The sequence below is a fragment of the Ananas comosus genome, linkage group 22 (assembly GCF_001540865.1).
Source record: "Ananas comosus cultivar F153 linkage group 22, ASM154086v1, whole genome shotgun sequence".
Classification (NCBI taxonomy): domain Eukaryota; kingdom Viridiplantae; phylum Streptophyta; class Magnoliopsida; order Poales; family Bromeliaceae; genus Ananas; species Ananas comosus.
Window position 1 is genome coordinate 9054989 of NC_033642.1, and position 27383 is coordinate 9082371.

The following is a 27383-nucleotide window of genomic DNA, read 5'->3' on the forward strand; positions in this document are numbered from 1 at the left end:
TATATAATCAATCAAATACCTCCACGTAAGTATAAAGACATCAAAAATGCTTTAAAAGATGTATAAATTTAGCACCATTAGTACAAAACAATCAAGATGCCACTACTTTTGGATACTTTCGCAACATATATGGTATATAAAAAAAGTGAGTTACATTGACAAAATAACACATTCACTTCCGTATTCTTATACCAGGAATGTCCTTCAATCCCATTTTCAGAGCTGTTTTCCGATAAAGAGCTGGCGGCTTCTCTAAACCAATAGAGTGACAAAACCTGTTGGCCAATTCTGCGAGCGTAGTTTTGTCTCTCCCTATCTCGCTCATCGAGTTGTAGTAGCCGAGCCACGCATGGTACGCCGCTTCCTTTATACTCGTGTCGACTTTCCCGATTGAATCTTCGACCTGTATCAAAAAGGAGAAGAGCAAAGGTAAGAGCAGTTTCATACATGCATGCAAAACGGCACAAAATAACCAATATCTTATATGTATATATTTTTACATAACAAATTGCACGACGGGTTGGTTTGAAATGAGTTGGCGATCATGCCATATCGAAAGTAAGACGAAACTAACAAAAACACGTCGATGTAATGTTATATGTCAGGATAGAATACAGAATCACTGGAATTGACTAAACAGATCAGTTTACAACTCTCGCTATGGAACTTTCTAGTTCAGAGAGGGAAAAAAAAAACAGAGATTATGTACCAAAGATAAAGGGTCTGCAATATTACATCCAAATTGTGTTGCGAGATAATTGAAATGGACATTATTATATAGAAAACTATAGTGGTGAACAAGTATTAGTTTAAATCTTAACAGATGTAGTTAAGCTAAATAAAAATTGAAAACAAACCGTAAAAGAGCTCGATCCTTACCTTCTGCTTCATGTATGGATCGAGTTCTCGAGGTTGAGACTTCTCTAATGGGAGGTCTTTAATCTCATCCAAGAAATATTGTTCCCATGGGGCGAGCAACAAAATTCCTTTTCCATATTTGCCGTCGCGTCCCGTCCTGCCAAGCCGATGTATGTATTGTTCACGATCAGAAGGAATGCCAACCTAGCCAACCACAATAACACATTAGAGCTATATGTGAATTCGGTGCAAGTATGCAAAGAAAAGAAAACCCCGTAAAGGTTACGAATTAAAGAAAAGATTAACCAAAATTTCATCTTGTGAAGCAAATCGTGAGTGGTACCTGAACAACCAGGGTAACATCAGGATAATTCATTCCACGAGCCGAAACATCTGACGTTACGAGAATCAAGCGTTTGGATTCCCGAAATTCATCAGATATACGAGTTCGATAAAGTTGAGGCTTTCGAGAGTGAATTTCTCTAACGTTCATCTTCAACTCTCGGAGCATGATAAACATAAATTCCGTCACCATAGCTGTTGTGCAGAAAACAATTACCTGGAAAGAAGAAAACAACAAAATAAGAAAGCTTTATAAAGTGCTCAAAGCGGGTGAGTGGGAGGAGGGCACAAAACCTTATAGTCAACTTCTTGCATGATGTGTTCCTGGAGAATGTGATGAACCAGATGAAAATGCAGCTCATGTGGCACAACAAGATACGACTGCAGAATCTGAGCCCAAGAATATGGTATGAGCACTAGATGGGGAAAAAGTTCAAATTCTTTTCTTTCTCAAATATCAAGGCAATGTTACTTCAAGTAACGAGCAATTGAGTTATATGAAGTAGCTCCTTCACTAGGAGTTACAGCATCATACAGATGCATATGTGCGTGTGTAAGAAACAAAGGCAAGCCCATGCATGTAAATATATATGTTAGGGATACACAGTTTACCTAGGATTGTTCAATATCTTCGGCATAACAGGAGATTTTACACTCAAAAAATGAGCAAAGAACCTTTGCAATACTATTATCTGGTAGAAAAGGCCAAAGAGGGGCCATTTTTGACCACCACATAATCTACTTATACCAATTTACTGTAGAATCCATAATTATTACTGCATCGATGAAGCGGAAATTGCTCAAGTGCATACCATTTCTGGTAGGAAGCTACCAAAAGCTGACTAACTAAAGGAGAACTGGTAGGGATAAGAGAGTAATCTTGCTTTAAATTAATTATACGGATGCATATGACTCCAAGTATAAAATAAATTAACTAGAGATGACAAAAATTATCACGATGCAAGGACCATGTACCTTAGCAGGAGTTTCAAGACCTCCCAAACCAACAGTGTCAACAAAGACATGATCCCTTTTCAACACAAGCTGTGAAACCCGGCGAACCTGTAATTCATAAATTACATAAAAGACTAACTACAGATTTTATCTGTACATTACTCGAGGAAGAAAGAGAAAAAAAACTAGCTCCACTTATATGGCCCTAATACCTCCTTAGGCATTGTAGCTGAGAACATCAAGGACTGTCTATGGCGTGGCAAGCTATCAACAATCTTCTCAATGTCTTTCCGAAAACCCAAATCTAGCAAGTGATCAGCTTCATCCAAAATAAGCAATTTCAAACCCATTAAGCGGACAGAGAATCCGGATTTGTTCTCAATGTGGTCCAACAATCTGCCAGGTGTTGCAACCAAAATCTGGAGAGAAGACAATCTCAAATAAGCAATAGGACGCAATGCCACAGTATATGGCTAAGTATTTGCCTATAGTGAAATGAAGAAGGGCTACTGAAGTGCATGATAAACTCTTTGCAAAGCTACAGGATCTAGAAACAAATGTCATCCTAGTAAGGAAATAGGTGAGATCTGTAGATCTTACTGAACTATAACACATTTTGAAATGGGTGCCTGAATTTCAAAAGTTTTGGTTTCAAACCAAAAACCTAACACTAAATTTGATCTAAGGACCTCTCTGTCCTGAACTTAGGTACTCTCAACTTTTTTGACCGACTATTCTATAAACAATTTTCATTACTTTAGTGATGGAAAACGCTAGGTTCTAACAAAATTTGATATAAGTATCTGAATTGTAATGGAAGATTTTGCTGCAAAATCAAAACTTTTGAAGTTTAGATACCCATTTCAAAAAGTAATGTAGCTCAAGTAAGCTCTCTAGATCTTTTTACCACAAAAGAATAAAGCAGACCTGACAAGGATTTGATTCTAGACGTTTCAGGTCAAGCTTGAACCTTGTTCCCCCAACAAGTGATTGAACACCAATTCCCTCATGGTACTTCAACAAGACATTCGCCTCAGCAGCGACCTGGATGGCGAGCTCCCTTGTTGGGCAAACAATTAGAGCAATGATGGGAGACACACGTTGATTTGTATTGTTGCATGTTGCCTTGAGGACTGCTTCAATTGCAGGAAGCTGTTTATCTTTAGTAAGGTGTTTTAAGAACAGAAATTTGAACAAATAATATTCTGAGATTATTTCTCATAATAAAACAAAAATACCAGAAAAGCAGCACTCTTGCCAGTTCCTGTTTTAGCTTTCACAAGAACGTCTTTACCTGCATGAGTATCGAAGAAAATGATAACATTAAGAAGATCCATAACAGCAGAACAGCACTTCCACCAATCAACTAGAAGCTTAGGTCATACACGAACGTACCCTCAAGACAGACAGGAAGAGCAGCCTCTTGTACAACAGTAGTTCTCACATATCCAGCGTCAGCAAGTGCCGTGACCGTCAGAGGAGAGATGCCGCACTCATCAAATCTGAAGACCTATGACAAGTCAATGTAAGCCAAATACCCACTGGGATAAGATTGGAACCTATGGGAACATTTTTTTCGGACCAGTAATGCAAACTAAAAAGACGGAATTTATTCAAAGAACAAAGATAAACAGAACAACTTCAGTCACAGTTTCCGCAATCAAAATAATGAACACTTAATTATAGCATTTATCGGATAATAGATGACAAGATTTATCTCAAGTCGACAATGAGTGGCTGTATAAGAAGGAAAAAATAGGCACTTACTTAAAGAAATAATACCGGCATCAGATGAAAGATGAATAAGTAAAGGAATCAATAAAAGATTACTACAACCTAAACTAAACAAGGGCAAAGAGATATTAGAAGATATATTTAATTTATGACTAACTGCGAGAGAAGATGTAGGGCAAAATTGACAGTTAATTCTCTCCTAGGTTCAACGTACAATTTTGAAGTTTCAAAGTAAAAATTTAGATGATTAAGCTTCGAACCATAGACCCACAATCTGAAAATACCAAAGGTCATTGGTACATCCTCAACAAAAGATTTTTAAGTGGCAAACACATAACACTTCATTTGATACTATTTCCAAGTATTGTTCTTTTAAACTCAAGAATCCATAAATCCCAAGAAATTAGAAAAAAAAATCTCTGATTCCATGCAATTTGATGAACAAGGTGACTGTTTTCCATTCCTTGGCATTGCTGGTTAGGCTGCAATGCAAGCTGGCAGTTTGTGAAAAAAGAAGCAAAAACAATCGAGTCCTTTTTTATTTTTTGTTTCCATCCACTATCGGCAGATCCATTCAATTGCATGGAACTTGAGTTTGAAGTATATATATATATATATATATATATATATATACCAAATTTCTCCTTAATTTCTCTTCTCTCTTTCACCCTAACCATCCATCAAAATTGATAGATGGTTAGGAACTTAGAAGCACAAAGTCTCTCTCTCTCTCTCTCTCTCTCTCTCTCTCTCTCTCTCTCTCTCTATATATATATATATATATGAAAGATAAAAAGCAAAATCAGTAACAAATAAGGAGTTATAGTTTCGAATCTACAATGTGATTAGGAACTAGGAAGCTTTAAATTAAATTGTTAACAGGATTTTATTCAAGCAAATAAAGATGCAACCTTTTCTTCGTAAGTACACATTCCTCCTTTGCCTCATTCTGCCATTTCTGACTACCCATTAGCTCCCTCTTCTTCTTCAACTCATCACGAAGTTCACAAAATTTACTTGAAACATCATTAGTGTCGTCCAAAGACCTCAGCACCCTCCTTTCCTTCTTTGCATCACAATTCCTGAGAGCAGCACTACTCAACATCTTCTTCCTCGGACTACCTCTCCCTCCGAAATCAGATTCTTTATCATCTTCCTCTTCGTTACGACTACCGAATTTTAGAAATCGTGAAGAATCCCTTTTCGTCACTGTGTCCCCCTCAAAGCTACAATCCACGTCAGAATCCTCTTCACTCGACGAATTCCGCCTCCACCTTGGTTGTGACCTTGGCCTCATCTCCCTACTAGCGACCGCTGAATACGGCCTCTTCTGATCAAACGAGGCCAGAAACGGCTTCTTTACACGTGCGCGATCCTTCGCGAGTATCCCCCTGGGAGAGGGCGATTTCAGGGGGCCATCGTCCTCGTTCCAGAGGTCCTCGGCCCCGCCCTTCATGAACCGATCGGCTAGGGCTTTGATGTGGTCCTTTGACGACATGGGCGCGAACGCCGAGGTGGAGGGGTCGGGGGAGTCGGCGGCGCCGGCGAGCTTGGCGCGGATCTCGGAGCGGAGGCGAGCGAGGTAGAGCTGCTTCTCCTGCTGGAGGAGCTTGCGCTCCTTCTCGCGCGCGAGCTTCTCGTGCATGCGCTTGTACTGCCACTTGTTGAGGCCCCCTGGGAAGGTGCGGGGGCCGCCGCCCATGGATCGGGATTGGGAGAGGAGGGGGAGGAGGAGGAGGCGGCGGGGGCCGAGCGCGGCGGAGCGATCCTTGCGGAGGAGGAGGAAGAGGAGGGAGGAGGACGATGCCATGGCGAGGGAGCGGGAGAGGAGGGAGAGAGAGGGGAGAGAAGCTAGGGTTTTGGGGGGTTTTAGCGAAGTGGTTTACATGGTTGATAAACAATATTTAAAAAAAAAAAAAAAAAAACTAAATTATACATTTGGTCCTCAAACAACGAGGGCATTCACATCTCGTTCCAAACTTTTTAATTTGTTATAACGTAAATTTATTTGACTAAATATTAATATATTATTAATATAAAATAATTATAATTAATGACACAATAATAATTAAAATATTATATCACTTTCGTATTAATAATAATAATAATATAATAATATTTAGTCAATTTAAATAAATTACAAAATTTAAGTATAATAACTTTCAAATTTTAAATTAAAATTTATAATAAACTAAAATTTGAGAACCAGAATATCACGCCCCCACACTTTGAAATAAAATATATAATTTAGTCAAAACTTCATAATTACAATATTCTTAATTACGCATGGTCAAATAAATTAAGTATAAATATTAGATTCATAATTTTTTAAATAACAATAATAATATTACCAACTCATCATCTACTACATTATAGGAGACTCGTAATAGAATACCACTGTAATTTTCACTGCATACATCTTATAATAGAAGTTGAACTAGAATATTATTAGTAGCAAATGAGTTTCGTTGTCATTCAATTTTTTTTTTTATGATGAAGTATCTAAATTGACGATCAACACCGCTGAATATGATCTATACCACTTGAAATATTTAGAAACCAAATTTTATATTTTTTTGATATTGTTCTCTTATTCATCAAGTGGGTATAAAAATAAATTTTCTTTAAATCGTAATGATATGAGTTTTGTAATCAGGATCAATAGTATAGATATTGTTTTAAATAGTTTAAAATTTTTCTAATTAAAATTTAATTGATTTGAATATCTTCACACCGTTAAACGAAAAAACGTTTCATATGGACCATTAAAATTATAAATTTTGAAATCCTTTGATTAGGCCAATAATGTAAAAAAAATTAAAAATTTGATTTCTAGATACTTAAGTAGTATAGATTATGTTTAACAGTGCTGACCGTCGATTTGGAAGCTTCATCATCAAAAATAAATGGGTGACAATAGAGTTCGTTTGCTATCGATAGCATTTCAGTCCAACTCCTCATAATAAAATATCTATAATTGTAATGTAATTTTAACTGTATGTGCTTGTGACCGCATTGTATTTAAGACTGTATTCAACAAAAACAAACACCCCCTATAAACAAAAAGGTTAATTTCATACAGGTCCTGCAAACATAGTGAATGATAAATATATCCCTACAAAGTTTAAGTTTCTCCTTGCAAAAGTCCCAATATTTTCAAATATATTCCCGCTGTTAGAATTTGTTAGAAAATTTTAATTAGCCATAGGTTAAATATTTAATCCTGATTAGTTTTTGACTTTTTATCCATTTTATATTATACTATTATGTCTTTTGAAGGGATATATTTGTGATAGCAAAATTGGAAATATAAAAAGTTCTCCAACGATAACAAATCAGAGGGATATATTTAAAAATATCAGGATTTTTGAAGGGACGACATATGAATGTTGAAGTTTGTAGGAATATATTTGTCATTCACTATTTTTGCAGAAAAAATTAACCCAAAAAAAAAACTTCAAATACCACATCTGTTATTTTGCGCTCTTTTATTTTAGTATTATATAGTTTAAAATATATCAATTTAGTATCTCGTGATTTTATTTCTCTCTTTTTATTATCGACTCTACTAAATTTTTTCATTAAATCAGTTAAAAAAAGTTAAAAATTAAAAAACACTAAAATAAATATTCGATAAATCTAATAAAATATTTAAAAAAATTTATATATAATTTAATAAAATATTAACACAAGCGCATGAAGAGAAAAAAAAAAAAAATCGTATGGTAATTGATACATTTTAAACGTGAGAAAGTGTGAAAGCACGGTGTGATATTTGAAGTTTNCTTAAGTAGTATAGATTATGTTTAACGGTGCTGACCGTCGATTTGGAAGCTTCATCATCAAAAATAAATGGGTGACAATAAAGTTCGTTTGCTATCGATAGCATTTCAGTCCAACTCCTCATAATAAAATATCTATAACTGTAATGTAATTTTAACTGTATGTGCTTGTGACCGCATTATATTTAAGACTGTATTCAACAAAAACAAACACCCCCTATAAACAAAAAGGTTAATTCCATGCAGGTCCTGCAAACATAGTGAATGATAAATATATCCCTACAAAGTTTAAGTTTCTCCTTGCAAAAGTCCCGATGTTTTCAAATATGTTCTCGCTGTTAGAATTCGTTAGAAAATTTTAATTAGCCATAGGTTAAATACTTAATCCTGATTAGTTTTTTACTTTTTATTCCTTTTATATTATACTGTTATACCTTTTGAAGGGACATATTTGTGATGGCAAAATTGGAAATATAAAAAGTTCTCTAACGATAATAAATCAGAGGAATATATTTAAAAATATCTGGATTTTTGAAGGGACGGCATATGAATGTTGAAGTTTGTAGGAATATATTTGTCATTCACTATTTTTACAGAAAAAATTAACCCAAAAAAAAACTTCAAATACCACATCTGTTATTTCGTGCTCTTTTATTTTAGTATTATATAGTTTAAAATATATCAATTTAGTATCTCGTGATTTTATTTCTCTCTTTTTATTATCGACTCTACTAAATTTTTCCGTTAAATCAGTAAAAAAAAAAAAGTTAAAAATTAAAAAATATTAAAATAAATATTCAATAAATCTATATAAAGTATTTAAAAAATTTTATATATAATTTAATAAAATATTAACCGAAGCGAACGAAAAGAAAAAAAAAAAATCATATGGTAATTGATACATTTTAAACGTGAGAACGTGCGAAAGCACGGTGTGATATTTGAAGCTTACCAAAAATAAATAAATAAATAAATAAATTTTGGTCCTCTCTCTCTCTCTCTCTCTCTCTCTCTCTCTCGGGGGCTCAGATCCCACGCTCTCTCATTTGGCGCGCGCGCGCGAGAGAGAGAGAGAGAGAGAGAGAGAGAGAGAGAGAGGAGGGGATCGTGCAACAATGGCGGAGAGGAAGCGAGTGGTTGTGGTGGGGGGAAGCGGGTACTTGGGGCAGCACCTTCTAGAAGCGCTTTCCCGAAGCGCCGGAGACCACCGCGTCGACCTCGCCTTCACCCACCACCGTCCGATCCCTCCGCCGGAGCTCCTCGAAGCCATACCCGCCGTCCGTCCCTTCCGCGTCGACCTCCGAACCGGCGAGGGATTCGATGCCGTCGCCGCCTCCTTCGGCCAGGTTCCCCATTCCCCCAATTCGAACCTCGAGAATTTATTTATTTTGTTCTTTTTTAATTGATTTAATTAGAATTTGAAAATAATTTGCTTTTTTCTGTTTTTTTACTGAACTTTTATTTTATTTTCCTATAATTTATCATAATTTAGCATGTCAAAAAATTTAGATAAATCAAGTTGACCAAGTGCATATTTGATGCTGTTTGATGAAATACTGTATAAGCAATGCTAATAAAAAAAAAGGTTTTTTTTTTTTCTGGAGCAAAATCAGAAATATTCAAATTAGAGCTTTTTTGTGAATCAGTTTTACTTTTCTGAATTTTTTATTTCATTTTCCTATAATTTATCATAATTTAGTATGTCAAAAAATTTAGATAAATCAAGTTGACCAAGTGCATATTTGGTGCTGTTTGATGAAATACTGTATAAGCAATGCTAATAAAAAAAAAAGGTTTTTTTTTTTTTTCTGGAGCAAAATCGAAAATATTCAAATTAGAGCTTTTACTTTTGATGCTCAGAATCTTATTTCTGCGACCTGCTATAGCAAAGGGCTTCAAACTTATCTTGTCCCAAGTATAGAAACTTACTATTGCTGAAAGCAGAAGCAGAAGCAGAAGCTCACGGAAGCTGAGCAAAGTAATTTACAGGAGAAGTTGCGGATAAATTCTGTCAATGCAAATATGTTGATCTTCTAACTTGCTCGCATTCTTTGTTAACAGCCGCATGTGGTGGTTAATTGTGCTGCGCTCTCCGTTCCTCGCGCTTGCGAAACGGATCCTGCTGCTGCTATGGCGACTAACGTGCCCTCGTCCCTTGTTAACTGGCTACTGAGCTTCGGCAATTCCAACTATCTCCTGGTCCATCTTTCAACCGATCAAGGTGGCTTACTGAAACTTGTTGTGAAAACATAAACTTACTCGGCGTGTTATTCACTTATCAAGTTCTTGTTTTATCGTGCTGTTCTCAACGTCTTGTTGTCCTGTAATTTTACTATTCACTCTATAGCAACGTTTTGCTGTTAAGGGTGTGTTTGTTTCATTGAAAGCGATGAGGGATGGAAGTAGTTTTTGGCCGTAAATGTCCACTTTTGTTGTGATGTTCACCGTAACGTTATCGAAACCCAAACTCTCCAAAATAGCATAATTGACTTCGGCCCGCTCTAGGCTGAAGTCAATTATGGGGGGAAAAAAGTGACGAAAAAATAATAAAATGTTAATCCATCTCTCACACCTACAGCTTTTACGCCATTCACTTCTTGCCAAACGAACAACAGAACTAGAAAAATTTCAATTCCACAACTATACAAACCAACAGCGGAAGGAAAGTAATTTCGGCTGAACTCTAGTTTACTTGAAAGTCTACTTCAACCTAAATTTCACCTTCGGTGAAACAAACATGCTCTAATCCTTGTTGATGAATTCTTGTTTCTATAATTGTAATGTTGTCTGAGCATAACTCTTTGCCTCATGTCTCATAATTCAAGTGCTGAATTGGATTCCCAAAGTTACAATTTATCTCCTTTCCTTCCCATTTACTTTTCTCGAATAAAAGACTTCGAAGTTATTCCTTTGCAATTGATAAATCTCGTGCACGCTTTTCGAATCTAATCCAGCTATGCCAATCTAGCAGTTTATGAGGGGGTCAAATCATTTTACAAAGAAGATGATGAGACCATTCCAGTGAATATGTACGGTAAATCTAAAGTGGCTGCAGTGCAGTTTATTAGGGAAAAATGCTCAAATTATGCCATCTTGCGAAGCAGCATAATATTTGGGCCGCAGACGATTTCACCTGTCTCTAAGTCCCTCCCCATACAGGTATGTTATAGACTCGATATATCCTAGCAATGACTATTGATACAGTTTCCTATTTCAAGCCAAATGAAAACTTTGTTTAGGTTTCTAACATTTCTGAGCATGGAACCGTGACTTTGTGCTGCAGTGGATTGATTCTGTTCTTTCACAAGGTCGGGAAGTTGAATTCTTCTACGATGAGTTCCGGTGCCCTGTTTATGTCAAAGATGTGGTGAATGTTATCTTATCTATAACAAAAATGTGGATATCAGGTATGTATGAAGCTATTGCACGCAATACTCGACCAGTATTATTCTTTTCAATTCCTATCTCTTGTTCTGTATCTAATTAAATTCAGATTGTGTTTCAATCTGAGATCTTTATCTACTAAATTCTAATTATCCTATCAACCTTCTGCCGGTTCTCTTAAAATGTATGCTGTTCTATATTTATTGGTAAAGTGGCAAGAAAGCTAGCCATTTGTGGTGCTTATGTTTACATCTATCATTATTTCCTGCATCAGATGGTAAGAAGATGCAGCTACTTCTCAATGTCGGCGGACCTGATAGGGTGTCGAGGTTGCAAATGGCTGAGGCAGTTGCAGATTTTAGAGGATATGACCACTCCCTAATCAAATCCGTATCTGCATCATCTGTATGCCTCTTACTCTCATTTCTTGAATACCAAATATATTTGTCATGCAAATAGTCAACTATCTGTAATATATCCTCCACATCAAAGTTTTATTCACGTCTTTTGGGTAAGTCGCACAAGGGGACTTCAACCTTTTACCATGGTTTCAATTTGGTCCCAAATCATAGTCATGTCTTTAATGTTTGAATATCATCGCAACCATGCTCTTATGTTAAATTCTCGTGAATTTGGACATAGTCGATTAATTGCCATGTTACTGCTGCGTGATTAACTGCCGAAGTTATTTGCCTTCGGGTTGATTTCCCTTAGATGGCTCATATATGGCAGTTACATGGCAATTTCATGATTCATGAATCATTTCCATAAAATTTAACAGAGAAATTTGATGGAAAGGGTATGACTGCAAAGGAATTTTAAGGTTGGAGACTCCACCGTAACAACTCAAAAGTCAAGAATCAAACTGAAAATGTTGGAATAATGGAAAAGCCTGGTTCAACCTTCTCTTTTACTTGTGAAATGGCATCTGTAGGGATACTAGAAGTTGCTTAGCTACAGAGGGAGAGGAGAACTTCCCTAGCTCCTATAGCAGTTCATTTTGTATGTTTATTTTGAACTTTACTACTTTGTCGAGATTTTTGTAGGTCAACCGAGGAGTTGTCTCCCCAGCAGACATATCGATGGATATAAGCAGATTGGTTGAACTGCTTCGATTCAAACCTATTTCTTTTCGAGACGGAGTCGAAGCAACCCTGGGGATCAGTAATAGTTCATGACGTTCGAGAGCAGTAACATAGCTTTTGTTGCATTCCTTTTTGTTCATTTATTGGTCTTAATCCCATTATATACAGATCTTTATCCTCTCTTTATACCGTGTCATGTTTTGGATGATTTCTATTCCAATCCATTTTGATTCCGGCTCCAATTCCAATAGCAAACCATGGTACTATTTGCAGCTTCCTTGAGGGCGTAATCATCACAAATCGAAGCATTTACTAAACCTCCATATCATCGCCGCTGAACTGTTTCTCAACGAAAAAACACAAAACAAATTAAAACAAGAAGCTTCTCACATAATTCCACAACAAACATTGTCATGAGTCCACTCAAATTAGTTTTAACAGCAACATGAAAATTAAGGAAACTTGAAAAGTATCAAGTTTCTGGTTGTTTTGAACTCGAAAACAAGATACAAAACAGGGTGGGGAAACGAGCCATCTAAAGTAGATGCTGATTTATACAAACAACAACAGTGAATTTTTTGAATGATGAGTATTATCCATGAATGAAGTCTACTTGCTGCTTCTCCTACTTTCCTCTATACAGTATTGGGCTTTCGCAACGAAAAATTCAGCTGTACAGTTTTCAAAAAAATCAAGCTATTTAGGTGGCTTTTATGAGAAATTATCTATATTGCCAATGTTCCTTCAACTGCAGCATCATTCTCGTCAGAGTCGGAAGAAGAAGAAGACTGTGACTTTGGCTTAAACATAACCCGTGAATATCCGTAACCGAGCGAGCTTCCGCTAGTCGCGCACAACTGCACAAAGATAGAAGCCAATCAAGAGCAGGAATGCGGAGTTTGTTTGTCAACATGATAGTCGAAAGCTCGTGTGCATGGAATATGTTTTGCAGTAAAATTAGCAGTGATTAGTTAATTATCGCTCGAGCTGTTGTTTAGATACAAAGTAAGACAAAAACTACCAGAAGGGTAAACTATTGGTTAATGAATTGCTTACCTCAGTGAGCTCTGAGAGATGCCGACTTCTGAATTCATTAATAGTCGCAGCAATTTCCGACATAGGCAACTTGGCCTGCAAAGAAGCGTTAGGACCTTTAGGAAATGCAGAGAAAAGCAAGTTTGATAAACTTGTCAACACGCATATTCATTCCTATTTACCTGTGCAAGTACCGCAGCAGCTAACTGAAGACTCGGCTCCAAAGTCTCCGGAACAACCTGAAAAATTTTGGATCGATAATGATGCCATGTGCTATTTGAATGGGTACAATCTTTCTTCAGCGTTGTCATGGACGAGATATTGTGAGTATTTACTTACCGCGGTGGCACCAGCCTTCTCCAAATTAACACCATGGTCGACATCATGGGCTCGAACAAACGTCTTTACGTTTGGAAAATATTTGCTCAATGCCCAAACAGTTCTGTAATTTGCACCAGGAGTATCTAAAGTTATAGCAGCAGCACAAGCTCTCTCAGCGCCGACTTTATGGAGAACCTGGTTAAAAATAGATAAAATCGTCAACAAAATAAAATTATGAATAAGCCCTGTCAAAAATTGGGAAGCTCCTCTTTACCTCTCTGCTCCCTGCATCCCCAAAATACACAGGAAGGTCAAGTGCACGTCCAGCTGCCACTCGGTCACTGTTGACAAAATTGCACCATAATTAAATGTATAAAACTATTATTTTCATGGGAAATTATCTTGTCCAACAAAATTATACATCTCTAAGTAGATAAGTACTAATTGCATCATATCATTCTTATACATCAGCGTATACGCTATCACGTTTGCAGTCTACCAATCTTATTATCATTAGTGAAGTTTCTGATTTTCTTAAACTTCCATATAATATCCGTATGGATGGAGAAGCATACCTTCTAACATCAAGAGCAACAAAAGGAATTAACCTCTCGGAAAGAAGTTGGGCGATGATCTGACCAAACCAACAAGAACACATTAAGTCTACAATTCTGACAAGACAATTCTAGGCACAGGTTTGCTTCTTTTATAGCAAATTAAGAAGAGAAGGATAACAAAAGCACCTGTCCAACACGTCCAAATCCACATATAATAATGTGGTCTTGCAAGTCATCCGTCTACATTCAAATAAACAGACATTTAAGATCTAAAAATAGAACTAAACCATGCAACAGGACGCAATCGCGGAGAACATCAACTAAAAAGGAAAAAGAAACAAAAAACATCACACCCGATAAAGATTATATTGTTGAAATACCAATCCTAACTATCCTAATCCCTAACTAGTAAATAATAAATCTAAACTAGCGACTCAGCATTTAAACATTAACCTTTTAAATCATCTAACTATCCAGCATTTCTAGGTAATCACTAAATTTGCTCCTCCCATGGTAGATATATAACTAGTGCAGAATCCTAGCAACAAGTTTCTGTTCCTATCAACTGTAAAAACTGGTTTACATTGTGAAACCAGCCCTTCCGGAAGTTGCCTCAACAAGTTTTGGTAACCAGTATATACGGATAAATTTCAGCTGTAAAAGTGTGTCGAACTTGCAATTAAATGTTTCAATAACTGGTAATTATTTGCTGGAACACTGCCATATCTTAGAATTCCTTATATGATTACTAACTTTGGTAACCAGTTTATACGGATAAATTTCAGCTGTAAAAGTGTGTCGAACTTGCAATGAAATGTTTCAATAACTGGTAATTATTTGCTGGAACACTGCCATACATGAAAGAAGGAACAAAATATGATTACTAACTTGCCAATAACATGAAGAACATACCTCACTTTCAACTGGAAGCAAACTCCTGACATCGTGCTGCTCAAATCTAGAAGCAAGCAACTGACCTCCAGCTGCTAGCCATGGCGTAAGAGCCATTGAAATACCAACAACCAGGAACAACAATGACGATAGCTGAGGTGACAAAATACCCTGCAAAGAGAAATGTCAAGGAGTTTACGCTTTCACAGTTGAGATGCAAGTAGCACAATAATTTTGCAGACTCTGGTAATATTATATAGTCCATTCAATGCATAGCATTTTTTGTCTAGACAAGTGCAACAAACAAAGATAAAGCCCGTATTGAGCCATCAACCATGTAGATGAAGATGGATGATACCAAGAATTTGACTAAATATAGCAAGATAGCAATCTCCGAATGGCTAAAATAAAACAATAATAATAATAAAAAGGAAAAACAGCTCTACATACGAAGGACTATATATAGCTATAGAGAGCAAAGACTTATGTATGGAAGGCAAAAAAAGATGGAAAACAGTTTTACATATGAAGGCAAACCTGATTCACAGCTTCCCCAAAAGCTACAAAAGCGAATTCTCCCCCTGGTGCTAGCAGAAGACCAACTCTAATTGCAGCTATACTTGATATGCCAAATATTCTACCTACTAAGGCAACCAGTATTGTCTTTCCAACAATCAAGAGACTAAGTGTCCCCAAAATTACTGGGAAGTTCGAAAACAGCAACTTTGGATCGATAGACATTCCAACCTGAAAAGAACATAGCAATGAAAGAAACCTTAACAAAATCCCTACATACGGAAAGTTTAACAAAAAAGATTTGTCAAAGGAATGATGCATGTAACGCCCCGATAGTCCCACAATCGGATGGGAAAATGATTTTGATTGGAATATATAAGGCCTCCACCCTAATAATAATAACTGGGTTTAAGCATTTTTGGCCGGTGGTGTGACCCCAACGAGTTATTATTGCTAACGGATCGGGTCGTTATAATTCATGAGCAAGATATATATAAATAAAGTTCAAAAAGCCACTAGCATCAACAACTGGTGGTCCATACCATCACCTAAAGTATACTCTCATGCCTGGTGCCAGCATGCTACTAACATAGCACGTACCTTGATGTCTATTTAAAGCAACCAGAAAGCATTTTCTCGACTGAAAAGTGAAGGATTTCTAAGCAGAATAAATCGTAGAAGATTTTAAAATATGTTTTGTACACTGAAAAATGAAGAGTAAATCTAGCCTCCAATAGTTATCTACATAACCATAAGCTAATAGATGTTTGCAATTTATCAGAAAACAAAAGCAAGGATATTGTTTGTTTGAGTTGCTTTTGGAAAAATGAAATGATGTCGCACAGCTTTTTAAGTCTCCAATCAGAAAATAAATGGCAAAGCCACTACTGTAAATTGTAACATTGAGCACTTACCGTCATGAAAAAGAGACCTAATAGAAGTCCTCGATATGGAGCTATGTCCGACTCAACCTGTAAGGAAAATTCTGTCTCTGCTAACAGCAGCCCAGCCAAAAATGCTCCTAAAGCCATTGAGAGTCCAGCCTGTTTGGGAAAGAGTATGACAGATAAAATATTTGAAGAATATTCAAAGAGGAAAAGATGAAATAACACACATACCCGAGCTGTAAGAAGACTTGTCCCAAGAATAACAAGAAGGGTATTTGCAGAAAATATCTCTGCATTCTGGTTCTCGGCTATTTGCTTATAAATTGGCCGAAGGAACTGTCAGGCAGCAAAATTGTCTCAATTAAAAAATAATCCTTACCAATGGAGAAACATTACAAAAATCTCCCATTAGGTGGAATCCAGTTTAATGGATTTTCAAAATATAAGCGTGTTAAGCATGGTTTCTTAAGGAAAAAGAATTAAGTTACCATAAAAGCATCACGGCAGAAGAACAATAATCTGGTTTCTAAGGTTTGATTTCTAATCAAATTATAATAGAAGTACCAAAACGTGGAACTTCTGAGCCAAAGATATAGATGGCACATCTCATGATAACTTAACATTTTATAAGCAAGACCTATTTGTACATCCACAGAATCAGCACCGGCACAAAAGACAGATTACTCATTACAGCGCATATAATAGTCAAAGTGGACCACACACAGTCCTAATAAAAAGAAATGAAAAAAAAAAACACATTTTGCAGAGGCCATGTAGGTACTGATGAAACCAAGGTGTTTTTCAGACAAAAGTATGAAATCTATCAGGGTGTACCAGGAATCAGCTTACTCCTATATTGGTACATAAGAAATTACAGGCTAGCAGTTATTTGCTTGAACATAAACATTCTGCCAATAGTTAGAATTGTGATATGTAAGCAGTAACCTCCTAGCATGTCTAGTCATGTACAATAAAATTATGAACTCACCAAGCGACCTCCAGCAATTATGGCAGCGATAGCAACAATTGCCTTCACAGCAGCCATTCCAAGAGCTTCTGCTATTGCTTGGAAACCAACCTGAGTGACGCAAGGAAGATTATTTATAGGAGCGATATTACAGGCTTACAGCAATTTGTCTATGCATTAAATTTCTTAGACTAGATTATTAAAATGGTTTATTGCCACATCGATCATTCATTTGTCCCGGCATAATCTTGACTTAAGATGCTAAAAATAATAAAAATAAAAGAGATAAGTGTCTACGTAATTTTAGAAAGTTCATGGTAGAAGAGTGATATAAGAAGTTTACCCCTCCTTTGGAAGAATTAGGAGAAATGAGAGGTATAAGAATCAGCAAAACCACCACTGCCAAGTCCTGAGAATGCACAGCATACAAAAAGGATGTCAAAAATGACTTAGACCAAGTTATGGCATTTGCAATATAGAAAGTTTGAAGATACTAAAGATGTTAGAGAAAGTGCATATACAGTGCAAAAAAATATCTTCTCCTACAGATGGTAAACTTCAGAACAGCCAATTGTGAGAGCAGGAGAAATGATGAAACTAAGGAGATCAAGGAGTGCATAACTAAAATTATAAAATTTAAGCAGAAGTGCAGAACATATATGAACTGCAATTTCTGCCAATCTTACATGATCGGCATGCACTGTAGATAAGGCTGGTGGAAGTTGCACAGGCCAGAAAAAGATTCAACTTTGCAAGAAATAATTACCTGAAAGAGTAAGACGGAAAAAGTAGCGCGTCCATGGCGAGATGTGCTCTCTCCACGTTCTTGCAGCACCTAATAAGAAGCATGAATGGCAGAATTAACTTAAGTTATAGGAGCTTTCCCCCACGCATTTAATTGAAGAAGTATCAAAGTAGAGGGAATGGGATATATTCTTGAAACCAAAATAGGAAATCAACATTTAGTTCCATAGTAGTAAACATAATTTCATAAAACATGCAACAAATTACATGATATACAGTGAGGCCAATCCAGAAATTTACAAAAGCTATAAACAAAGAGAAAAGGAAAGAATCAGTGTAAATTCATCACAAACATATCAAAAATTGGAAAACAAAAAATAATAATAAATATAAGTTCATAATACCTATAGTACTAAACAAAATAGTTTTGAAGCAATTAGCCAATGAGGACTGCAAGCTAGAAAGATGATTTGCAGAAAGATTATACCTGCAAGACAACAGCTGTTGACGACAAAGCCAGACCATTACCAATAACAATTGCTGCAGGGCCTGGTTGCTTAGAAACGAAGTGAGCTACTAAACCAACCACTGTTGCAGTCACCAGAACCTTCAGATTGAAACATTAAATGAATGTACGAGAAAGAATTGATGGCAATTACCATTACAAAGGTTATGGAAGTTAAATATCACCTGAGCAGAACCCAACCCAAACACATACTTCTTCATTGAGCTTAGTCTTTCTACAGATAGCTGCAAATATAAATTGAAGATTTTCAAAACTGGTTTTACTAATGCAATAAAAAGAAAGGAAAAAAGAACAGCATGTTCTAAAAAGTTTCTATGGTAATACCTCAAGCCCAATATTGAACAGCAAAAAGACAACTCCAAATTCAGCAATCGCCTTCGTTCCGTGAACATGGCGAATGATAGAAAGCCCATATGGACCAATAAGGATACCAGCAGCAAGATATCCAAGCACAGGACTACCTAGAGAAGTCACAAATATCACCCAAGTTTGACTTACAAAATGCAGCATTGTTCTTCAAATTTTTGAGAAAGATAATGCTAGTTTACCTCCTGGTATCTTTTGGAAAATAGGTACAAATATAACACTGGCTAGCAGCAACCACAGCATATCAAAAAGTGAAGCTTCTTCTTCATTTATCTGGAAAGCCATGATAATGGCAAGTCAAGGATAACAGTAGCTCTATATCAACAGCATTAACATCAGAATTTGAATAAAACCCTATCATAGAGATGACACAGAAAGTTGTAGCAGACTCCATTAATAAAAAGAGATACATACCTCCTGATGAGGTAATTGTTGGATGAGTTTCCTTATTCTTTTCGGAATCGTACGAATTGCACGAATTACAGGCTTTGCAGTTGATGTAACTTCTTCAATACCCGTAACTATATCTGGCTGATTAAGCAATTGGGCACTCTTGTCTTCCCGATTAGTGAGGAAGAAAGCTCTGTGAAAGAGGAACAGTAATCAGCATAGTCTCCAGATATTCCATATGTGGTTAAGATAAGAAACGGAAGTATGGAGAAGTCTTTGTTGATAGGCCAGGCAAGGCTCGAGCCTAATTTTGAGTAAATGTCTAAACATACAACCAAAACTAATTAAGATGACAGCGAAACCATGCTTGTAAGTTGTAACATCATAGCAACATAAATAAAAAATATATATATATAACTAACTAAGATAACTGTTAGAGATTATTGGTTTACCATGCAACTCACCCCATCCCAAGAAACAGTATTCCAACAACTAGCTTTGGTGCTTGCTTTCTGACAAAAGAAATGAGCTCATGGAAAACCATTCTAGGCGTAAACTCTTCGTCTTCCACATCAAAAGAAAAGAATGATGCTGAAAAGAACCGGGATGATTTCTTCAGCAATGCTTTTGGGGCACTAAGAGGCGTACTATCTTTAGTGAGGTCCTTGTGTTGTACATCACTCTTCTTTGCTTGTGGCATGCTCCTCGACTTCTCTAGTTCAGGTTCCGATTCCTTCTGAGGGTCCAAAGATAACTTGCCATTCTCTTGATCACGCACATCATCAGCCGATTTAAACTCTTCAACACTCTGGACAGCAACATCACCCGCAAACAAGCTGTCACCATTTAACATCTCATCTCTTTCAAATGCAGAATCATCTTGAACATCTTTGCTCGACTCCTTGATAGCATGAGGTTCTTCACTTCTAATCTGGTCTTGGGAAGATGGCAATTGCTGTTCTACCACATCAACAGAAGAGACAGCCTTTTCTTCTTTCTGCAACGTGATTTCTGCTTTCTGCAACACGAGCTGTGCATCATTCGCGCGCTGAGTGGCCTCCAGCTCAAGGGCCACTGCCTGCTCAGCCAGAAGCATTATACTCGCCACGTCCTCCTCAGCTTTCAACGCATTCAGCTGAGCCTTCTCAGCAATCTCACTCAACCTGTCCACTTCCTTCTGTAGCTCTGCTTTCTTAGTCTGAATCCGCTTCAAGTCATCTTCACAATTTGACAAGCTGGCCTGACAGTCCTTGATCTCTATCTCAGCAGACAAGAGTGCCTCTTCCTCCTCATTCTGTGCAGAGGCTTCAGAAGAGTCCTGCAATTCCTTCTTTGAATTCAAAGCTTCTGCTGCTAACTTCAACCTGGCCTCAGCCAAGGAAAGAGCCATTGTGGCTTTCTGAACTGCTTCTTTAGCCGCAGTCTCTTCATTGATGATTTCCTGGATAGTAGAAACAGCAGAAGTAACATCTTTCCAAGCATTCTCCGCCTCGTCTTTCAAGGCAATTGCAGTTTCGGAAATACTCTGTGCCTTCTCTTCGAACATCGTGCTGTTAAGCTGTGACACCTCCAATTCCTTTAGAGTCTTTTGAAGCAATTCCCTCAAATTCTCTATTTTGTGAGTATCCTTTCCCTCTTCCAGTGAATCATTTGACTCTGCGTTGTCGGTGGATTTCGTATCCTCATCAGGAGGCAATTGAGCGTCCTCGACACTTTGAGTGTCACCGTCTACATGCGCTAAAGAATCGTTGGCCTGGCAATGCAAACGCAGCTGATCCCTCAGCAATTTCTGAGAACCCAAGAAATGGACGATTGGCGAACTCCGATGCCGCGGCAGTGAGTTAAAATAGTCATAAGAAGTTCCTTGGACGGTCGAACTCAACATAATCTGTCCACTACGAGGTCCACCCTTCCTCCTCCTCGCAGAACACGATCCACGATTAAGCTTGATTTCCCCAAAAACATGGCGACCGAACCCCAACCGCTCATTCGGAACCCTAGAACTCGTCCCCGCTCCAGGAACAGCCGACCTCGAATGCTTAAACACACAAGCCAGATCCATCTACCCACTTCGAGAAAGCGCAGCTCCACGATTCCACTACCTGCTCACAACAAGCTCAAATTCCACAAAACCACAGCAAAAACAGCTCAAATCAGAAGCTCAGAGAACAAGAACACACAGCAATCGGCAGCGACCAAAACCCTAGCAACCGCAGGAAATGGAATCAATCATCAAGCGCGATCTACCGAATCGCCGAAGAAGGAAGGAGAAGGGGAGATGGAGACGAGTACTCACCGGAGGAGAGGAGCTCTCGAAGAGTTCGACAATGGCGGAGTAGGGGGAGGGGAGAGGGGAGGGGGAGGTCACAGCGCGTTCACGGACACAAGGAAGGAGGAAAGAGACCTCATCGGTCGTAACGTCGTTCCGCGGAAGCTGTTTCACCGAAGTCCTTTTGCGGAATCGGAGAGCAGAGAAGGTGCTGCTACTACTACCAAAATAAAAAATTAAATTAAATAATTTTTTAATTTAAATTATTTGTTTAATTTAAATAATTTTTTAATTTTATTTGTTTGAATTTAGCAGGTCAATTTTGCTCAGCCAAGCCCGGTGTCCTCTGACGTTTTTATTTTTTATTTTTTATTTTTTTTTTAGAGAGATAGGTAACACGCTACCTGTTTCGTTTATTTTATTTAGAAATAAACTTAGCTAGAAATGTGAATCAATTAGGATTCGAATTTGGGTTTCGGGTACCAACCACCAAATTCTTTGCCACTTATTTTAGAAACGGTCGGTGTGTCCTCTGACGGTTGAAACTCCAAATCAGACGATCGGTGACTTTATATTAGACTCGCAGAAAGCAAAGTCACAAATATTCAATCATATATGAACTTACAATTTTATGCCATGATCTGCATGAGTGGCTGTGCAGTAAGAGTATGAAATATTCGGATCTCCGCCTAGTTCAAATTCTATATCTTATTTCGTTGATATATCTTACATTATTACTAGTATTTTGTTAGTTCTATATATAAGGCGTGTTTGGTTCGTCTCTTTTTCACCCTAAAATCAGAATCGGAATGCACAAATACGTTAGTCCGTATTTGCTATGCGGAATTTTCATTCCGATTCTGATTCTTTGGTGAATGAAAATTCCTTCAATTATCCGTTCTTTCAATCTGGTCTAGGAAGCTATATTAGAAATTGAATCCTGACGGAATAAATTTGTTCGGATTAAATTTATTTTTTTTAAGTTTACTTTTTAATTAAAATATAAGTTTAAGTTTAAAATTTATATTTATAAATTTTAATTTTAATTTTAACTTAAATTAAAATTAAAATTCAATAAATCATTTCAAATCTAATTTATAAATTTGAATTTAAATTTAAATGTAATTTAAAATCCAAAGTTTTATTCAAATTTTATTTAAAATTTAAATTAAATTTAGAGATTCAAATTGAAATTGAAATTATAATTTTTAAGTTTGAATTTGAATAAATCGAAATTTAGTTTTATATTTTGAATTATCCATTCAATTTCAAATTTTATTTTTTTTAAAAAATATACTCAAAATTTTGAAATAATTTAAAATTTTCACGTAAATTTTTAATATTTAATTTTCAGTTTGAATTTAAACTAATATATTAGAAATATAAAATTGGCATATTAATTTGATTATGTTTCTAATATTTATTTGAACCAAACGCTGATAATAAGAATAATTTATTCTGATTTCGATTCAAATGGTGAATCAAATAAAATAAGATAATAAATCATTCTGATTCCTTTTCTTGCTTATTCCGATTCCGATTCCAACTTCCATGGAGTTTAATTGAATATGAATATTGTTTAAATCAAATATCACAAAGTGGGCGTTTGGTCTAGTGGTATGATTCTCGCTTTGGGTGCGAGAGGCCGCGAGTTCGATTCTCGCAACGCCCCGAATATAACCCTTTTTTTTTTGTTTATGAATATCACTCGGGTGTATACCATTTACAATTGTTTTTTGTTTTGTTTATAATTTTTTTTAAAAAACAAACGTTTAGCATGTGTTCTAATCGTATCACCTAGTATTATTTTACAATTTCTCTCTATGAATATTGAATACCACTCGGGTGCATACCATTTTCAATTTAATCACGCATAAAAAATAAAATTGTTTCAAAGGTAGAAAATCCATTTTGAAGTCACCGCTTCTATTTGCTTTTTGAAATCGTTGAAGTATTTTTATGCACTGCTTCCTACTTAAAAAAATAAGAAAATAAAAAATCCAACCTATTTAGATCAATGTAAACAAATTAAACCACACATAATGATACATTGCATTGAGTTTAGGGACTCTGATCCTAGATAGGTTTAATTAACAAAAATTAAGCTGAAATAAAAACACAACCTTGTCTTCAGCTTAAGATACAAACTACTAAAAAAAAAAAAGGAGAAAAGGGAAAAACACAAAAGACATTCAAAGAGCTAACAACCAGTCGACAAAAGTTTCCGCAGAATCCAACGACGTTCACAAGAAAAGAAAACAGTTGATAATTTTTCCCCACAGGAATTGCGCCACATTCATATATACACATATACATACACTTAAAAGGTCAGAGCGAAACCAAGTTCTGTGTAGAACACAAACTGTGGGTACATCGAACCGCTTTTCAGTACCTTCCTGAGGCAACAGATTCCGCAGAAAACAAGTACCGAACTCGAGAAAGAACCGAATCTTGCGTCGGGTCGTAGGGATGGTCCTTGGATGGTATCTCCAGTATAGCAGGAACAGGCTTGTTGTAGCGATCCACTAGAAACCTTATCATATTCGCAACCTGAAAATAAGAAGAAACATATCATAGGTTCAGCATATGGTCTACAAATACCGACCAAATAATGCAAAAATGACAAAGCATAAAGCACCAAAGGTACATAATATATGCTGCGAAAGATACATTTGTCGACGTAAGATGTTCAGAATACGCACATATTGGCTAATCAACACGATGGCGATATCCTCTCTGGTGGTGAACTCCTTAAATGCTTCTTCAATTGCTTTCAAAGTAGTCTCTACAAAATACCACAACAAAAGAAATCAATTTTAAAGCTCAAAATACTCAAGACCCCCTTTTTTCTAATGTTTAGATATTGGTTTGTAATTTATGATAACATACAAAGGATGCGAGACAAAAATCACATTTGAAGAAGCTACTAAATCAAGAATCACAAAGGTTGATCAACGTCTCAACTCGAAGACAGAAAAAGACAAATAAAATGCTTCATTAAAGATGTGTGCTTATAAATAAGAGCATGTAATGTGAACACAAATGAAACACGAAGGTTTATTTATTTGATTAGTTTAGGAATTTACTATTGTTCACAATAAGGTAATTTGTCTTCCTCCGCAGATCAACATTACCAATTCCAGCCAATAAAAACCCAGTCACAGTGTCCTGAAAGGGGAAAAAAACAAAAACAAAAAAAGAAAATTAAAAAATGGCTACAGTATCCCTTTTGTTGTGTACAACTCCAGCAGTTCTCCAGATAACTAGAAACAAAAACATAACTTTAACCAACATAACTTAATTATTTAAGCACGGCAATGTAGCGGGTGTTTGGTTTTGTGGGAAAGCATGAAAAAATATTATTCGGAAAATAAAAGTTTTCCATGGAATACCCCATTTTCTAATTTTCCGGCTGAAAAACAAAAAGACTAATTTTCCATGAAATTTGAAAAATAAATTTCCAAAAAAGCTAATTTTCCATAAAAAAACCTTTTTTTTTTCAAAAAACAGTTTTACACATTTTCTTCAGGGAACCAAACAACCCTTATGGAAACGTATAACTGTGTAAATACAAGACCATGTTCCAAAGCTAGAGGATTACACAAACTGAGATGTTTGTATCAAAGCCCCGCTAACTAAATCTCTACAACACAAAGTACGCATTGAATTTAAATCACACTACCTTTTTTTTGGCTAAAGTACAAAAAAATATTATAGAAATATCTGTTTTTTCACTTTCCTCCCGAATTTCAAACACCTATATTTTGTTCCCCCAAAATTTTAGAAGTATTTTCGTATCAACGGAGAGGGCGAAATCACCAAAACTATCCTTGTTCTAAAGAAAAATTAGTATATTCCTACTATTTTCAAGAGCATTTTTTATATTTTCAGTCATAAATTCTACAAAATAAACGGAATGGAATCCTAACGGCCGGGGCTAAGTTCATCAACTTGAAATTTTGAGGGGGATAAAATATAGGTTTTAAAAGTAAAAAAAAATAAAAAAGCAAGTATTTAGTATTTACAAGGAAATTTTGTGTATTTTAGGGTTTCGCCCCTACACTTTACAGTATGAAATTGCAGTAAGTTTCCACCATTGAAAGATACCACATGATTTGCGATTTCAACAAGAACAAGCATATGCATACCTCATCAGCAATCATTGCAATTAGAGCCGAGTTACTTGTCGGAATCGGAGCTCGTCCGGCCATGGTGACCAACACTCACTACGAACAAACAACAAAAAACACAAAGATAATTGTTAAAATTATCTAACATTAATTTACCCATGAAAAACATAAAAAAAAAAAAAACACTTTGGTCCCTAAATTAGTTCATACATTTGAATTCCACCTTTTAGCCAAACCAAAAAAAAGAAAAAAGAGAAATCATCTTAACCTCGTTGTTTGAAGTAGTCTGAAACAAACAAAGTAACAAATAAATTAAATCTACGACATCAAGAGAGAAAAATGGAACTGAATTAGATCTAAAAATAACTAAAAAAGAGAGAAAAAGTAGAGATCCGATTGGAAAAAAGAAATATGATTAGATCTATACATCGAACGAAAGAAGAAGTGCTTCACCTGGTTAGAGGATTGAGATGGGAGGAGCTCGAGAGGGGCGATGAATCAAACGTAGAGGGAGAAACCGGTGTGCCCTAGTTTGGATTTGGGAACCGATCAGAGGTAGGAGATGATCCGGGAAGGGAGAGAAAGGGATAAGATCGGGTCGGTTTTGTAATACTAAAGCCGCTAAGGTTAAGTGTAGGCCCCCGAACTATCGAGATCACTCTCTGATATTTTTATCTATATATCTATATCTATACACATACATTATTTCTCATAATCTTTTGCCACGTGGCAGTACCATAATCACTTCTTCTTAAAATTTTTACTCTTCAATTATTGCAACCGTTCTCCTCCCTTGTAACGTCTGTCTTTTCAGTTTTCCGTTTAATTAATTCTTTCTCTGTAACGTCTGCCTCGTCTCATTAATCTATATCTATCTATCTATATCTATCTATATATACATACATTATTTCTCATAATCTTTTGCCACGTGGCAGTACCATAATCTCTTCTTCTTAAAATTTTTACTCTCCAATTATTTCTATACACATACATTATTTCTCATAATCTTTTGCCACGTGGCAGTACCATAATCACTTCTTCTTAAAATTTTTACTCTCCAATTATTGTGACCGTTCTCCTTCCTCGTAACGTCTGCCTTTTCAGTTTTCCATTTCATTAATTCTTTTTCTGTAACGTCTGCCTCGTCTCATTAATTCCTTTTCCGTAATATATGCCTTTTTTGCTTTCCGTCTCATTAATTCATTTTCTGTAACGTCGCTGTTTCGACTTTCCGCCTCATTAGTTTCTATTTTCTAAGAGGCATTGCTCGAGAAGTCTGTGGGCACGGCTTACGGCGTTTCTGACAACGACCTCTCATACTACGTCTGCTCCAACGTCAAGCCCTGCAGGCGCGCCGCCCTCGCCCTCGCCGTCAACGTCGGGTGAGTTAAACTCTAACCCTAGCCCCCAACCCTCCTCCCTCGATCTCGATCACATAAATTTGTAATATATAGTTATACAAAGGTTGTGTATCCCTCTCCTCTAATGGCCTCAGAGAACGAAAAGTATCGGCTAAGATATGAACTTGTCGAAAAGGGGTTGAAGGCACTATGGTACTTAACAAAATCGTCTGTATTAATAGAAAATGTCCTAAAAAAGAGTATAGAGGAGTCTAATTTCTATATAACAAATTTTTTTCTCCTAT

The 27383-nt window shown here is 36.4% G+C and overlaps 4 protein-coding genes and 1 non-coding gene across 9 annotated transcripts; 2 read left to right on the forward strand and 3 right to left on the reverse strand.

The window, feature by feature from the left end:
- On the reverse strand, nucleotides 5-5743 carry LOC109727088 (DEAD-box ATP-dependent RNA helicase 48-like). The gene is made up of 10 exons (XM_020256977.1): nucleotides 4800-5743; nucleotides 3550-3656; nucleotides 3393-3448; nucleotides 3082-3306; nucleotides 2367-2573; nucleotides 2176-2262; nucleotides 1495-1590; nucleotides 1202-1417; nucleotides 880-1062; nucleotides 5-403 (listed from the first exon to the last, which is right to left on the reverse strand). The coding sequence occupies exons 1-10, from the start codon at nucleotides 5696-5698 to the stop codon at nucleotides 173-175; spliced, it is 2307 nt and encodes a 768-aa protein (XP_020112566.1). The 5' UTR covers nucleotides 5699-5743; the 3' UTR covers nucleotides 5-172.
- On the forward strand, nucleotides 8684-12394 carry LOC109727089 (dTDP-4-dehydrorhamnose reductase). The gene is made up of 6 exons (XM_020256978.1): nucleotides 8684-9016; nucleotides 9732-9891; nucleotides 10642-10829; nucleotides 10954-11077; nucleotides 11329-11459; nucleotides 12101-12394. Exons 1-6 carry the CDS (start codon nucleotides 8786-8788, stop codon nucleotides 12230-12232), a joined length of 966 nt encoding a protein of 321 aa, XP_020112567.1. The 5' UTR covers nucleotides 8684-8785; the 3' UTR covers nucleotides 12233-12394.
- Nucleotides 12528-21806, reverse strand: LOC109727086 (K(+) efflux antiporter 2, chloroplastic). 3 transcript variants are annotated; one of them, XM_020256972.1, is made up of 21 exons: nucleotides 21636-21806; nucleotides 19804-21441; nucleotides 19364-19532; nucleotides 19132-19222; nucleotides 18908-19044; nucleotides 18748-18807; nucleotides 18545-18664; nucleotides 18080-18148; nucleotides 17657-17722; nucleotides 17335-17424; nucleotides 16578-16682; nucleotides 16374-16502; nucleotides 15481-15690; nucleotides 14965-15114; nucleotides 14239-14292; nucleotides 14071-14129; nucleotides 13770-13836; nucleotides 13514-13690; nucleotides 13357-13413; nucleotides 13196-13270; nucleotides 12528-12996 (listed from the first exon to the last, which is right to left on the reverse strand). In XM_020256972.1, the coding sequence occupies exons 2-21, from the start codon at nucleotides 21399-21401 to the stop codon at nucleotides 12865-12867; spliced, it is 3615 nt and encodes a 1204-aa protein (XP_020112561.1). In that variant the 5' UTR covers nucleotides 21402-21441; nucleotides 21636-21806; the 3' UTR covers nucleotides 12528-12864. The 3 variants fall into 3 exon arrangements, with proteins under 3 accessions (XP_020112561.1, XP_020112562.1, XP_020112560.1); XM_020256973.1 differs by having other exon boundaries at nucleotides 19804-21455; XM_020256971.1 differs by having other exon boundaries at nucleotides 19804-21542.
- Nucleotides 23209-23280, forward strand: TRNAP-UGG. The gene has a single exon. It is a non-coding gene; the product is annotated as a tRNA-Pro (tRNA).
- LOC109726928 (V-type proton ATPase subunit F-like) lies at nucleotides 23780-26388 on the reverse strand. 3 transcript variants are annotated; one of them, XM_020256750.1, is made up of 6 exons: nucleotides 26192-26388; nucleotides 26007-26024; nucleotides 25757-25834; nucleotides 24695-24776; nucleotides 24311-24393; nucleotides 23780-24158 (listed from the first exon to the last, which is right to left on the reverse strand). In XM_020256750.1, exons 3-6 carry the CDS (start codon nucleotides 25817-25819, stop codon nucleotides 23994-23996), a joined length of 393 nt encoding a protein of 130 aa, XP_020112339.1. In that variant the 5' UTR covers nucleotides 25820-25834; nucleotides 26007-26024; nucleotides 26192-26388; the 3' UTR covers nucleotides 23780-23993. The 3 variants fall into 3 exon arrangements, with proteins under 3 accessions (XP_020112339.1, XP_020112338.1, XP_020112340.1); XM_020256749.1 differs by lacking the exon at nucleotides 26007-26024 and having other exon boundaries at nucleotides 26192-26387; XM_020256751.1 differs by lacking the exons at nucleotides 26007-26024; nucleotides 26192-26388 and adding an exon at nucleotides 25949-25970.

Bases quoted from the DNA above. Each gene is read 5' to 3' on its own strand.
- LOC109726928 (XM_020256750.1), bottom strand. From the start codon at position 25,819: ATGGCCGGACGAGCTCCGATTCCGACAAGTAACTCGGCTCTAATTGCA. The intron at 24,394-24,694 runs GTAAATTCCTAA...GGTATTTTGTAG, and splicing joins TTACCTTATTGTGAACAATA to AGACTACTTTGAAAGCAATT. The intron at 24,159-24,310 runs GTGCGTATTCTG...TCTTATTTTCAG, and splicing joins TCGTGTTGATTAGCCAATAT to GTTGCGAATATGATAAGGTT.
- LOC109727089 (XM_020256978.1), top strand. From the start codon at position 8,786: ATGGCGGAGAGGAAGCGAGTGGTTGTGGTGGGGGGAAGCGGGTACTTG. The intron at 9,017-9,731 runs GTTCCCCATTCC...CTTTGTTAACAG, and splicing joins TCGCCGCCTCCTTCGGCCAG to CCGCATGTGGTGGTTAATTG. The intron at 10,830-10,953 runs GTATGTTATAGA...TTTGTGCTGCAG, and splicing joins CTAAGTCCCTCCCCATACAG to TGGATTGATTCTGTTCTTTC.
- LOC109727086 (XM_020256972.1), bottom strand. From the start codon at position 21,401: ATGGATCTGGCTTGTGTGTTTAAGCATTCGAGGTCGGCTGTTCCTGGA. The intron at 18,665-18,747 runs GTGATATTTAAC...TTCAATCTGAAG, and splicing joins TTGGGTTGGGTTCTGCTCAG to GTTCTGGTGACTGCAACAGT. The intron at 12,997-13,195 runs GTAAGCAATTCA...ATCTTTGTGCAG, and splicing joins ATCTCTCAGAGCTCACTGAG to TTGTGCGCGACTAGCGGAAG.
- LOC109727088 (XM_020256977.1), bottom strand. From the start codon at position 5,698: ATGGCATCGTCCTCCTCCCTCCTCTTCCTCCTCCTCCGCAAGGATCGC. The intron at 2,263-2,366 runs GTATTAGGGCCA...TATGAATTACAG, and splicing joins CAGCTACAATGCCTAAGGAG to GTTCGCCGGGTTTCACAGCT. The intron at 1,591-2,175 runs GTACATGGTCCT...TCTTGGGCTCAG, and splicing joins GTCTTGAAACTCCTGCTAAG to ATTCTGCAGTCGTATCTTGT.